The sequence below is a fragment of the Gymnoscopelus microlampas genome (assembly GCF_963454915.1).
Source record: "Gymnoscopelus microlampas genome assembly, chromosome: 12".
NCBI lineage: Eukaryota > Metazoa > Chordata > Actinopteri > Myctophiformes > Myctophidae > Gymnoscopelus > Gymnoscopelus microlampas.
Window position 1 is genome coordinate 53,254,656 of NC_139949.1, and position 15,305 is coordinate 53,269,960.

The window sequence follows — 15,305 nt, forward strand, 5'->3', positions numbered from 1 at the left end:
GCTTCATTATACAGCATGCATATGGCCCCCACCTTCACTTAATGCGGGCCGCAGGTTATTATCAGAATACTGATATATTATTGACAATTCCAATATATAGTTACAATTCCTAACATGCAAACATGACCCGCTTTAACTACTTCAGTCTATAATAGTAGATGAATGACTAGTATTTAAAAAATGACTTTTTGCATGTCCAATGTATTTGTATTTAAGTTCATGAAGTTAACATAAGCATAAGTAAATGCATTTGAAATTAAATAGATGAAGATAACCCCCAAAAGGACCCCCAAATTCACTCTCATCAGCCCGCGGACCCCCATTTAAAATGACATGCCAGGGACCCCCATGAGAGAAGATCTCTACGGCTCTAGCAGTGATTCTCAACCATTTTAATGTCAAGGACCCCCAGTTTGACATGCATTATTAGGCTACGGACCCCCATTTAATGGCATTTCTATCTCTGGGACCCCAATTTATAATGTAAAATCAATGCTAATTTAACTCTGAGAGTACAAATGGAACCAAATGGACCCTAAGGGGTCCATTTGGTTCCATTTGTACTCTCAGAGTTACAGACCCATAAGGGTCCATTTGGTTCCATTTGTACACTCTCAGAGTTACAGACCCATAAGGGTCCATTTGATTACAGACCCATAAGGGTCCATTTGGTTCCATTTGTACACTCAGAGTTACAGACCCATAAGGGTCCATTTGGTTCCATTTGTACACTCAGAGTTACAGACCCATAAGGGTCCATTTGGTGGATGTAAATCCTTTATATCCTCAAGCAGGTCAACATCATGTAGTGTCTGCTGATAGACAGTAGATGGCGCCTTTGAACAGCAGTTTTCAGTCTGTCCATTACAAGTCACAGAGGGATTTGAATCACTCAATCACTAAAATACAGTGGTGGAAAGTAACTAAGTACATGTACTCAAAAAGTATTTTTTTACTTTACAAACATTTCCAATTTCCAATACTTTTACTTCTACTCCACCACAATTATTTGAAATAATTATAGTTACTTTGTAGATTTTAATTATTATTACAAAACACACATTAACCACTTCAGCCCTATTTACTTAGGCTATTTGAAAATAGCAGATCTACAAGCTCACAACACTTTGTGGTGCAATGCATTGTGAGCTTGTAGATCAGATCAAAAAACATTTTTAATTTTTATATGATACCCTGTGAAGCAGGATATTTTTCCTGGCTGCTCAATCAACCTGATTTGACCACACGTTGTGCTCAGGCGGTAAGAGATAACCTCCACTTTTTCTCCTCAACATGTTTTGGTGTTAACGCTAAAGACTAATAAAGTACTTTCTGTTATAGGCAACATAGGACCCTGCTGGGTGCACCTGCTTCAAATGCTATCAATGCATTGAATGGGAGATTATCACGTTCTATCAGACCATTGAATGGGCGAGTAGGCGACGAGTAGGCGATATACTGACCTACCCGCCATTTATCAGACCGTTCATTGGCCGTAATCAGGAGCTACTGACCTACTCGGAGGCAGAGCAGTCCCCACAACATGATTTACCATTCTGTGCCTATCGGTACATAACTCCAACGGCGCTGAGTAGGCTCAAGCGAACGTCGCAAGCTCAAGCTCAAGCTCAAGCTCGTTCGGTGGTCCCTCACGTGGCTCCAGTTCGCTTGAGACTGCTCGCCTCCGTCATGGTCCAAAACCAAGACCGAAACTGAACTTTTCTCCGTCGGTAGGTCACTATGTCTTGATTACACCCAATGAATGGTCTGATACATTGTGGGTAGGTCAGTATGTCGCCTACTTTGCCCATTCAATGGTCTGATAAAGCATGATATTCAATGCTTTGATAGCATCAGAATGGGGCGGCTGAAAACTATGGAAATGACCATGGAATAGAACCCATGACAGTGTGCATGGAAGGGAAACGCATAATGGATAAAGGATAATTCCTTTTAACAGGTTATTCATGAAAGTCCTTGCGGTCTTGTTTCCAATGAGAACCTGTGAGCAATTAGGAGTTAAGAGTCTTGCTCAGGGACAAATTTCATTTCATCGACACATATGCTGTCCTATGCTATGGCCGCCCCAGCTATGGCCCCAGCTATGGCCGCCCCGCATGGAAAGTGCATGGCACTCCCAACTCCAAACGTTACCAATAAAACAAATCCACAACGGGAGCAGCATTCTGGTGTGTGGATTATATTGTTTTTGTTTTTTTTTAATTCACTGTTTTTTTTCTAGTTCAGGGGGAGGGACACGTGTTTTTAGAGAGGGAGAAAAGGATTTAGTATTGCTCTCCTCACATAACTTTATTTTTTTGTTTAGTTTTGTTAAGAGATAGAGCATCATGCTTCCATTAGACTGTTCCCAGAGGGATTAAAAATAATAACGTGTTTATGCAAATGGTTGAGCACGCACGCACGCACGCACGCACGCACGCACGCACACACACACACACACACACACACACACACACACACACACACACACACACACACACACACACACACACACACACACACACACACACACACACACACACACACACACACACACAAATGAAGCATAGCGTTAGTTCATGCAGGACACGGAAGTCGTGCACGCCAAAGCTGTAACCAGCGGCAGTCAGCTGATGTGAACATCAGCATTCTATTTCCCATTCACAGCTCAGTGGTCATTACGTCACACACTCATTATCCAATCACAGCTCACGCATGAGCAAAGAGGATCCTTTAAATGCGGCTTCTATTTTCTAGGTCTTTCTTGGTTGCTGAACCAATGCATTTTGCTAGCTCCTCCTCCACCCCAGCCTCCACCTTTTGATTAGAGTCTGGCTTAGGCTCAAATACTTGTGGTTATCATGTATATCTGCTTGTTTAGAGTCTTGCATATACTGTAGGCTCAAATACTTGTGTATCATGTACATCTGCTAATTCTAACTAATATGTCAATGTACTGCTATTGTTGACATTGTATCCCTATGGGGATTTGCTTAAGCATTCTCTGAATATATGCTTAGCAGGCTGCTTCGACAGAATTCAGTGAATATTCTCCCAAGAGCGGAGCTTTAACACCAAGCTTAACTGTATTCCATTTGTGGCAATAAATGGTTCTTTATCTACTAAGACGAGAGTGTTTCTGATTGCATTTTTGATTATTTGATTAAATGTATCCCCTGAGCAATTAGGCAGGCTCTGTTAGTTCAATGGTAAAAAATGTCAGCACTTAAGCAGGAAACCGGGTTCAAATATGATGGGGTAGAAGAGGAAAGTTACATAGTGCAGCTTTAAGGCAAACCAGAACACGGCATGAACAAACCCTCACAGGAGGCACAATAATGTCACTTTAACCACACGTTGTAAATCCTCAAAAACAACCAGTAAAACAGACCCACAACTCTGTTTGTTGTATATGTTTATTGACAGTGTGAGGATGACCGTCTTAGCGGCTGGAAACAGTACAGATGCGCCGGTATGGTGTAACGAAATTATATATTTATTTCACCAACATCCCACAGAGCATTTTTCGGGCTATTAGACGTCTAAAATACGTCTAAGGGCTGGGCTAAAACCGGGTTATAATTGGTATAACAGTGAAAGTTATTTAGATGTCTAGGCTTAGCCTAGACGTTGATTAGCTGTTTTTTAAGCGTCTATTTATAGACCGTCTATATTATAGCCGTTGAAATACAGACGCTTACAAAACAGCTAATCAACGTCTAGTATAAGCCTAGACGTCTAAAAAACTTCCACTGTTAGACCAATTATAAGCCTGTTTTAGACGGAGGTCTAATAGCCGACTATGGGTCACTGGGATATAACAGACATAACAAGGACATGAGCTGAAGCACCCAGTCATTTGGTGGCGTCCAGCTTCTCACCCTCATCTCTCTCTCGTGTTAACTGGCAGCAGCCTTTTATACCCAGGTGAGCTAGACTGTACCATTAGACTGCACCATTCAAAGGGGTGTTCTACAACATATAATAAACACCCAACTAGACATACAATAAATACTTAAATACCCCTTAACCCCCACAAGTATATTAAAAGTCTCCATGATCTACATAAGTTATATGATGAGTCCTTCTTCACACGACAACATAATTAGAAATGACCAAAAGCACATCATGAATAACCTCCCTCTGCTATCCTGATATGGTCCAACCCAATCATACAGGAGACAGAACAGGTACATTAGGTTAAGCATTCAATTATCAACTTAACATTAAAATATAACATATTGCACTTGTTCTTACATATCTCTGCTGTCCGGCAGAAACCAGCTAACTCCAAATGTTCAATGTTTTCAGGAAATTACAAAAAAAAAAGTGGAGTTAGGAGGTTTTGTTCATCATTGATAAGAACAGCTGAATGGACCTCCAAGCTCACAATGAGGTTGGAGGTCAAAAGAGGGTGGAGCCTGGAGTCAGAAAAAACAGCTAACTCCTCCCCCTTTGGTGGAGTTAGCTGTTTTAGCCATAGGCATATAAAGGTAGACGCCTCCTCTGGCTCTGAATGGCGGGCATGCTTCAGCTTCCGTGGGGGCAGCTGGAAATGTCCATGTGCGTCACAGAAGGGGGCGTTCAGTAGGCCAATCAGAGGCAGGTGGGGGCGGGGCAACTAGATTCTGACAAGTCCTGGAAAAGACGCGCTGTGATTGGCCAGTTCTCCCCCGGAAATATGGCGGCCACCATACGAAACAGGTCGCTCCAACGAGCTGCAGCGGCCAATGAGGTATCTAGGTTTCTATATCTATGGTTTTAGCAGAAAGGTTGAGGATCCAATGGAGTTAGCTGGTTTTGTCAGAAGCACTTTTTAATACTTTTCATTGGTTCAATATTGTTTTTACCAACACACAAGGGTGTTCAATAGCACTGATTTATGGGGAAAAAATGCAAAAGCGTCAAAATGGAGTTAGCTGGTTTCTGCCTGACAGCAACGATATTGCACTAATAAGATATATTACACTTCCCATCATGATAACACCCTACATTTCTTGGCCCTATCTCCACAGGTGGAACTCATCATCTGGACAGGACATGACAACTCAAAATGTTCTGTAAAACTGCCTTCAACAATAAAATCATGCCTGGGCCTGTTTCTCTATACTGTGCAAAATATGGCTGTGCAAATTCATAAAGTGCAAACATGATTCAATACATAAGGGTTGAATTATTAGGTAACAGATGACCTCTCTCTGTTATTGACAGTATGAATAGTAAGCATTATTATTCTTAACGACAGACTCACTGCCCATTGGTGGAAGCTTGTGTAGTTGCTCTACTAGAGCTCTCTCACGTCTAACAACCAGTCCACAAAACAGATGATACATGATTATAGAAACATTTAAAACAATACTAGTACTGTATATGTGTGTGTGTGTGTGTGTGTGTGTGTGTGTGTGTGTGTGTGTGTGTGTGTGTGTGTGTGTGTGTGTGTGTGTGTGTGTGTGTGTGTGTGTGTGTGTGTGTGTGTGTGTGTGCGCGCGCAGGCTCCATATATATATATATATATATATGTGTGTGTGTGTGTGTGTGTGTGTGTGTGTGTGTGTGTGTGTGTGTGTGTGTGTGTGTGTGTGTGTGTGTGTGTGTGTGAGAGAGAGAGATAGACTTGAGAAAGACTTGTTATAGTTAATTTAGTTGTTTCATTTTATTTACTTTTTTTCTCTCCTTTCCAATTAGTCATTCTGGCGGCCCCCCACTGTGAACACCAAGTTACATAGCATAAAGCAGATAGCCGCTGAACACGTTGTGGTTGTTTGTGTCATCGGCCAGCTTGTACTTGTCCCACCTGCCACTAGGGGGCAAACGCATGTCTACCGTGTCCCCTGCCTCCAGCTCTAGGATCATTCCGTTGGATATGTACACGTACCAGCTCTTAATCCCATCGTGACGGTTGTACGCGTAGTTGTTGATGAGCAGCTGGTCGTTTTTGTACATGTTGACGCTCACAGCCTCCGGTTCGCTCGCCGTCGCCTTCTGTGCCGCGGTGAATGTGAAGTGGTAGACTCCTTTCACTGGAGCTGTGAAGATACCTGGGAGAATATACGTACACACGTTTGTTTTGCCATATTGTCACCTTGCTAAACTAATGGCCTACGTCATTTTTTGAGGAAAATGATATTTTTGCCTAAGTCAGCTCCTCATGACACTGGCCACCTCTGGTAAAATCTCCTAATTGAAAAGGATCATGATGTTCCCTCCCCTTTTAGTATAATGGCCTAACTCCCTAGTGTGACTTAGGCCAAAATAGGCCTTTTTTCCATGTGACTTAGGCCAAATTATTTACTGATTTAGGCCATTTTTTAACAATGTTTTTTGGCCTAAGTCAGATTTAATCCTATTTAAACCTATTTAAATCTCTTACGTTACATAACTGACAGACAGTGTTATTTTTATTTTAATAGTCATGATTTGTTATAAACATTTTGGGTGAAATATCATAGTTTTGTTTTGGATCAGTTTTTTTTATTTTTCCTGAAAAACTTAAAAAAATGTCATAGGCCATTAGTTTAGCAAGGTGACGATATTATACTTGTGAGAACATCAACAATTTTATAAATGCCAGTTCTCTAATTCCATCTTGCCAATTGATTTAATTGTGAGCTGTATGTTATTTTAATTTACTATTTTTGTTTATGTCTGATAGATATGTAAGTTATATGACACAGCCTAAGGCTCTATTCGACTGCAATAACTAAGTGAACCATGCCTTGCCATGAAACATATTTCACAGGTTTCTGGATTTGTTTTGTAACAATATTTAGTAATATTTTACCTGACCCACTGTCAATGTTTTGCTTTCCTTCTTGTTGTGTTATTGTTCTTATGTGTCTTATATTGCTGTCCATTGTACAGCACCTTGTCAAATTGTTTTGAAAAGGTGCTTGCCTTTATAAACAACATTGACTTTCCATTTCTCTATGGCTGGGTTTCAGATCAGGTTCTCATGACCTAATGTGGGCCCTGTTCAGGAGGTGGTACTCAGAGCTTATACTGTAAAATGTTTCTAAAATAGGTAGAATAGCAGATCTACAAGCTTGTAGATGATATGCTATATGCTTCTTAATGTTTATTTCTTTATGTACCTCTCCCTTCAGGGATGCTTCTGTTCATCACGGAAAGTTTCAGGTTCTTGAAGGTTCTGGATTTTACCCTTCATTGTGGAAAAGAGCCTTTAAATCCCAACTAGGGTTCCAAATCACACCTTGTAAAGTAAAAGACCCTATTGAACTTAAGGGACACACGTTTGTCCTTATTTTTTGGGGGGAATCAATCAATGACACACATCTTATGAGTTCCAACAGCTCATATACATATACTATAATACAGGTTGTTTGCCACTTAAAGGGATAGTTCACCCAAAACATAACGTATTTTCTATCGATTACTCACCCCATGGTTCCGGTAGGAGACACAAAGGAGACTTGTTGTGTCTCCTGCCGGAACCAACTGCTCGTCTACACTTTTTTCACTGACGAAAACTAAATAAGAACTAAGCTGTGATGACAAAAAACTAATACTAGTGGAGAAGAGATCCAGTAGAACTAAAAGACAAGTCATTTTATGTTTGGTTGCGCTCGGTTGTTGCGCTCTGAAAATAGCCGATCTACAAGCTCACAGCAAGTCGTGAGCTTGTAGATCGTCTTTTTTCAACAACCAAGTGTAAAATCAGCCGTTAGGATGCCATCAAGGCACCGCCAAAACACATTTTAGTCGCCTAAATCAACTGTAGATTTAGCTGACTAAAATGTTGTGATGTTTAGTCGACTAAAACATTTCAGATGACTAAAATATGACTGAAACTAAATGGCATTTCATTCAAAAGACTATGACTAAAAGAAAAATCAATCCTTAATCCCCAGATTCCCCATCCTACCTGTAGAGGGATTGTATGCGTTGCCGATGTTGGTGATCACCCTTTTATACACCAGAGTGCTTCTGGATTTAAACGGCCCAACTTGTCCATCGTCACTCAAACCAGCAGAGAAGGCCACCTTCGGTCTGTCTGTCAATCACAAGAAGCATCATTTATAAAAGCATCAATTAGTCTGTATTATGAAATCTGTTGTGTTGCAGTGTAGCAGTATAGTTTACATCTAACTATCAGCTTCAACGACACAACGGGTTCACGCCATAGGCGGATTTTATGGGGGGGCAGGGGGGGCATTGCCCCCCCTGGCGGCCGGGGGTGTTTTTTTTTTAATTAAATAGTGTGCCCATTTAAAGAATAACTCCTATGTTATGCTCATCTGGAAAACAGAATTCTTCATAATGGATTAACAGTTAATAAATAAATAAATAATATAATTAATACATAATAATTCAATATAATTAATACAAATTTCATAGATTTTTTTATTTGGATTTCATAGATTTCTATGCATTTCAGGAGTTTGGGGGGCTGGCTCCCCCAAAAGAATTAAATAACCCTAACAACCCTAACAACCCTAACAACCCTAACCCTAAAACCGCAATAAAGTAACAAAAAAAGTAACTTTATCCACGGTAAACCCGAAAAAAATCGCGCGTGCGCGGGAGGGACCCATGTGTCCCGTGCATGTGCCCCCCCCAGGACTAATGTGAAACTCCGCCTATGGTTCACGCCCATTCCAGAGACGGACTCGCCTCACTAATCCTGCCTGCCTTATGAACACTCATCATGGCCATAGAAGCCTTATGAACACTCATCATGGCCATAGAAGCCTTATGAACACTCATCATGGCCATAGAAGCCTTATGAACACTCATCATGGCCATAGAAGCCTTATGAACACTCATCATGGCCATAGAAGCCTTATGAACACTCATCATGGCCATAGAAGCCACCGGGGAAAAAAGCTGATCTACAAACACACCATGTGTGTGAGGCCCATAATATGGTCGCATATGAATTCATATAGAATAGAATAGTTTCTATCTATCTATCTATCTATCTATCTATCTATCTATCTATCTATCTATCTATCTATCTATCTATCTATCTATCTACAGTATCTATCTATCTATCTATCTATATCTGCATTCTGTCTCTTCAATTCCTCCACTTCGGTCTTACTGACTGTCAGCTTGGTTTCAGCTTAGCAAGGTTGTAATTGGTAGACAGGTTTCTGAACTGTCCGGAGCCCTCCTCTGAGACAGAGTTAGAGCCATCTGATAAGGAGCATTTATGACGACCAAATATATGAAGATATGGTTGAAAATGGGTGAAGTGGCCCTTTAAGAAAATCATACATATTCAAGCAGTTTTGAGCATTTCTCATGTCGATGGATATGGATATACAGTAAATGACCCTATAGAAACAGTATCCATTCTCAGAGCCAGCTGAAGTAATACACAGGGGCTTTGCAGCTCCGCATGGCCCTTGTACTTAACGCTAAAGTAAGTCCTCTTTCAACACGTCCCTCTCGTACCTGCATTCACAGAACATCCCTCCTGCTCTAATTACCTCCACCTCCTTTCTTCAACACCTCCACGCTGCTCTCGCTGGTGCTCAGTCTGGTCTGAAGGACTTGGACTGTTTTCTCGCTGGTGCTCAATTTGACGGCAATTTCTGAGAAAAAAAGATTAGAGAGATATCATTAAACTGTGAAATATTACAGGCTGTACTGGCTGAAATAACACATTTCAGACTGTACATTTACAACTTCTTGAAGCTCCTTTTTTTCCCCAACACATTTACTTAAGTACTGTACTTAAGTACAATTTTGAGGTATGTGTACTTTACTTTAGTATTTCCAATTTCCAATACTTTTACTCCACTACATCTCAGAGACAAATATTGTACTTTAACTCCACTACAATTATTTGAAAACTTTAGTTACTTTGCAGATATAAATTATGATATTATAAAACATACATTAACCACTTCAGCCCTATTTTATACATAGGCTATTGGAAAATAGCAGATCTACAAGCTCACTATGCGAAACTTAGTAAGCTTGAAGATCGGCTATTTTCAAACATTCTAGTACTTTTACTTTTGGTACTTCAAGTATATTTTGATAGCAATACTTTTGTACTTTTACTCAAGTAGTATTTGGAACACAGGCCTTTTACTTGTAACGGAGTATTTCTACATCGCGGTATTGCTACTTTTACTTCAGTAAAACATCCGAGTACTTCCTCCACCACCGCAGCTTAGCCGTCCTGACCTGCGTTTTCCTTCCCCATTCCTTCCACCTCGTTCTTGGCGACGTTCAGCTCGACCCTCAGGTCGGTCACCAGGTCCATCTGCTTGCTGGCCTCTCTCTCCACGCCCGTCAGGCTGGCTCTCTGCTCGGCCACGGTGAGGGTCAGCTGATACACCATGTCCTTCAGCCCCTTCACCTCGCTCCACACGGCAGGCAGAGAGGGGGCTCCACCTTCTGTGGAGGAAGAATACACACATTTTGTTTTTACTTGAGTAAAAGTATCAATACCTCAATGTAGAAATACTCTGATCAGTCTGGTATTCAGAATTTGACTTGAGTTAAGGTACACAAGTACTGGCATCAAAATATACTTAAAGTACCAAAAGTAAAAGTACTCAAGATGCAGATTGTCCCATGTCAAGTTTTCAAAATATATACAAATCTTTTGAAAATGATATATATATTTAAAAATAATAATAATAATAAGAGTAGTAATGTTTGAAAACAGCAGATCTACAAGCTCACAACGTGTCACGATGCAACGCATTGTGAGCTTGTAGATCTGCTATTTTCAAATAGCCTATGTATAAAATAGGGCTGAAGTGGTTAATGTATGTTTTATAATATATAGTAATCTATATCTACAAAGTAACTAGTAACTCAAGTTTTCAAATAAAAGCACAAAATTTGCCTCTGAGATGTAGTGCAGTAGAAGTCAAAAGTATTACAAATTTGAAATACTCTAAAGTAAAAGAAAAAACCTTGTACTTAAGTACAGTACTTGAGTAAATGTATTTAGTAACTTTACACCACCGGTATATACCTGGTTCATCGTTGTTCCGTCTCTCGTCGTTGTCTCCCAGTTCGCTGTCCCCCCGAACGCCAGGCTCACACACACACAGCAGAATGAAGACCAGCAGCGCTCCACGACCCTTCATCCTGGAACTCAGTCGATACGGAATGTTCTGACAGGAACCAATGTGACTCAATTTATTTAGTTTCATGTGTTCTTTTTATTATCCCTGTACCTTAACATTCATTGGTTAGTTCAGGGGGAGGGACACTTTTTTTTTTTTTGAGAGGGGAAAATAGCACAAGGATTTAGTGTTAGTTTGTTTTTTGGGGGGGACGACGATATTTTGCATCATGCTTCCATTAGACTAGGGATTAGGGGATTTTAGGGGGATTAAGGATTAAAACGATACATTTCTGTCTGGATCCCTTTGCGGTAACATGATGTTAACATGTACCTGTCAGACTACTTTAATACAAATAAAAGACACAGGCACAACACCAGAAGGAGCTCGGCACTGATGTCACTGAACCCAGTTTCGGCACAAAAATGGGGTCAAATTTGTTCTACTGCTGTGCAGTGGTGGGAAAAGTATGGGAATAAATACTCTGTTACAAGTAAAAGTCCAGAATTCTAAATGTAATAAAGTATAAAGTATTGGCATAAAAACGTACTTAAAGTGCCAACAGTAAAAGTACTAAGCTGTTGTAGACGTGTTCTATCTGTAGATCGGCTGTTTTCAAATAGCCTGTGTATACAATATGGCTAAAGTGGTTAATGTATGTTTTATAATATCAAGATTTGATATTGTGTGTGTGTGTGTGTGTGTGTGTGTGTGTGTGTGTGTGTGTGTGTGTGTGTGTGTGTGTGTGTGTGTGTGTGTGTGTCTGTGCGGTTGCGGGTGTATGTGTGTGTGTGTGTGTGTGTGTGTGTGTGTGTGTGTGTGTGTGTGTGTGTGTGTGTGTGTGCGTGCGTGCGTGCGTGTCTGTGCGGTTGCGTGTGTGTGTGCATGTGCGCGCGTGCGTGCGTGCGTGCGCGTGCGCGTGTGCGTGTGCGTGTGTGTGTGTGGGTGTGTGTGCAGTGAACGGATCATACGCTCATTGTCGTACAGTAAAACACATCTTTTTATTTTCAACTTAAGTGTCCACTCTGTATGATTAAACTGCCACAGTGCAAAAAAGAAAATACTAAAAAAATAATAATCCATAAGCATTTCTCCCTCTATGAAACACACGCGCACACACGCGCACACACACACACACACACACACACACACACACACACACACACACACACACACACACACACACACACACACACACACACACACACACACACACACACACACACACACACACACACACACACACACAATACGGTATATAAATAAATACACAGCACATCACATCACAGATAATAAGAGCGATAAGAGAGAATACGCTTCATAATTTTTATATATTAAATATGTGTCAATAAAAAGATGCAGAGCATCGTGTCGCCACTTTTCCATCGGGTTTGAACCGGTCCCGTTCAGTTTATTCCCGCCTACTTTTGAGCCAGTTCAGAGTTTCCACTGAACATGAATTGGTTCAGAACCTTAAAACTTGGTTTCGGGACTGGAACCAAAAAAAAGACTTCACCCCCAAAATGACTTTTTTTCTATGGATAAGTCACACCCCATGGAGACTTGAATTCATGGATATTTTTTTGTTTCGTCTCATTCCTAAGGCAATCCTTTGTTGACCGGCAGCGGTTCTGGTAGGAGACACAAGAGTCTCCTTTGCGTCTCCTACCGGAACCTCTCAATATAAAAACATATTTTTGGGGGTGAACTGTCCCTTTAAACCTGGTGGAAACGCGGGCTGGTTCGTGGCCGGTTCGTGGCCGGTTAACTAGACGGTACCAAGGTTCTAGACGGAACCAAGGTTCTAGACGGAACCAAGGTTCTAGACGGTACCAAGGTTCTAGACGGTACCAAGGTTCTAGACGGTACCAAGGTTCTAGACGGTACCAAGGTTCTAAACGGTACCAAGGTTAGACGGTACCAAGGTTCCAAGAACGGAACCAGTTCTAGAGCCAAAGTTGTTTTGATGGAAAAGGGGACTGTGTGCAGTGGTGGAAAAAGTACTCACATTTTTAACTTAAGTAAAAGTATCAATACTGCAATGTAGAAATACTCTGTTACGTAAAAGTAAAAGTCCGGAATACAAAATGGACTTGGGTAAAAGTACAAAAGTATTGGTATCAAAATGTAGGCCTACTCAAAGTACCAAAAATAGAAAGTACTAATTATGCAGAATGTCCCATTTCGCGACGCATTGTGAGCTTGGATCGGCTATTTTCAAATGGCCGAAATGTATATAGGGCTGAAGTGGTTCATGTATGTTTCGTAATAATAATCTAAATCTACAAAGTAACTAAAGATTTCAAACTAGAAAAAGTGCTCCTCGGAGCACAGGTCTCCGCCAGGTCAGGTAGGTTATTGTGGCCTCCTGGTGGCGCTATAATAGGCCAATGTGAAAAGGGTGGCATTTCTTCTCAGGCCTTTCAATGGGACACTGCATTCATGATTTGAGGCATTTTGTTCCAAAATTGTGTTTTGCTAAATTAGACCTGCTGGTGGCGCTATAAAGGCCAATGTGAATGTGAAAAGGGGGGCATTTCTTCCTCGGCCTAGTGGGAATCTGCATGCAAACTTTCACGGAAATTGCACACTGCATTCATGTTTTGAGGCATTTTGTTTAAAACTGACCAATCCTGCAAACTTTGGAAGCCACTGTAAGCCAAATAGGATGGAATATGAAATATCGGACAGATCCATCAGAATCACATGACTATGGAGATGCAGTGTACCAATTTGCGTGTTTTTTGGACAGAATCTGAAGGAATAATCTCCAAAAATGTATTTTACATAAGTCGGCCTCCTGGTGGCGCTGTAAAAAGCAGATGTGAAAATTGCAGTCTAATGTTTTTCCTTGGCCTCTAGGGAGTGTGCGTGCAAAGTTTCACGCAGATCGGTGCAGTTATAGTTAAAAATGCAAATCGGCCAGTTATAGCGCCACCATGAGGCTGATTTGAAAATGTTCAAGTGGCATTTCTTCCTCGGCCTAGTGGGAATGTGCGTGTGCAATTTTATGGAAATGGCAAGCTGCGTTCATGATTGGAGGCAGTTTGTTCAAAACGGACCAATCCTGCAAACTTTGGAAGCCAACCATAGAAAATCAGGATGGAATATGGGAAATCGGACAGATCCGTGTTGATCACATGACTATAGAGATACTGTGTACCGATTTGCATGATATTTGGATAAAATCTGTAGGAGTAATGTAAAAAAAATTGTTTTGCACAAATCGGCCTCCTGGTGGCGCTATAACAGGCCCATGTGAAAAAATTGGGGCAGAGGTTCTGAATTGGCATCCAGGGAGTGTGTGTGCACAGTTTCGGAGCGAACGGACCAACGGTGCCGGAGATTAGCTGGTAACACACAGACAGGACACACACACGGACGGACGGACGGACGGACGGAGGGTAAAACATACTCTCTCGCCATGCCTTCGGCCTGGCGGAGACAATAAATATAGTTGAGTAAAAGTGCTATATTTGGATCCAAGACGTAGCGGAGTAGAAGTAAAAGTATTGGATATTGGAAACACTCAAGTAACCGAAAGTACAAGTACCTCAAAAAAGTTGTACTCAAGTACAGTACTTGAGTAAATGTACTTAAGTTACTTTCCACCACTGCATGTTTGCCTATAAATACCAAAATTCTAAAGCAGTTTTTCTCAGCCTTAATTATTCATTTACAGTGAGATTATGTCAGCAGTTATTATTGTGATTATTAGCATGTCTCAGCCATTATTATCCATGATATACAGAAGCTTTAAAACATAAATCACACATTTACTGTAACTACAAGGTTCTCTTTCACTAGGAAACACATGTTTGTCCCGACTGTGAAGTCAAGATATATATTATATACAATAAATAACTCTACCGTCCTCTGTCCAAGTTCACACATTATTAACCCCTTAAAGCAGGGGTCTTCAACGTTTTCAGGCCAAGGACCCCTTGGCTGAGAGCGAGATAAAGCAGGGACCCCCCCCTTATATATTGTGTAAAATATTTATGTTTTCATAGATTTCATCGGCAGCTGCATAGACTTGTTTCACAGCTCTATCATGTTGGATTCATGTTGATGTGTATTTCCAGACATTTAACCATGCACTTACACAATACTTAGTAAACATGACCTTTCACTCTGTACTTAGTCTGCTCTTTTTTTCCCCCTACACCAAACCACTTTGCTGAAAATAGCAGATCTACAAGCGCACAACGCCTCGCAGCGCGAGGCGTTGTGTGCTTGTAGATCTGCTAT

The 15,305-nt window shown here is 41.0% G+C and overlaps 1 protein-coding gene and 1 long non-coding RNA gene across 2 annotated transcripts; one reads left to right on the forward strand and one right to left on the reverse strand.

Annotated features, from left to right (window-relative positions):
- Positions 1–5,622: 5,622 nt before the first annotated feature.
- Positions 5,623–10,250, reverse strand: LOC311057642 (complement C1q-like protein 3). The gene is made up of 4 exons (XM_084074650.1): positions 10,159–10,250; positions 9,453–9,557; positions 7,883–8,011; positions 5,623–6,038 (listed from the first exon to the last, which is right to left on the reverse strand). Exons 1-4 carry the CDS (start codon positions 10,235–10,237, stop codon positions 5,719–5,721), a joined length of 633 nt encoding a protein of 210 aa, XP_083930776.1. The 5' UTR covers positions 10,238–10,250; the 3' UTR covers positions 5,623–5,718.
- Positions 10,251–12,046: 1,796 nt separating this feature from the next.
- LOC311057635 lies at positions 12,047–15,214 on the forward strand. The gene is made up of 4 exons (XR_014601978.1): positions 12,047–12,837; positions 12,874–12,909; positions 12,980–13,370; positions 14,512–15,214. It is a non-coding gene; the product is annotated as an uncharacterized lncRNA (long non-coding RNA).
- The last annotated feature ends 91 nt before the right edge of the window (positions 15,215–15,305 follow it).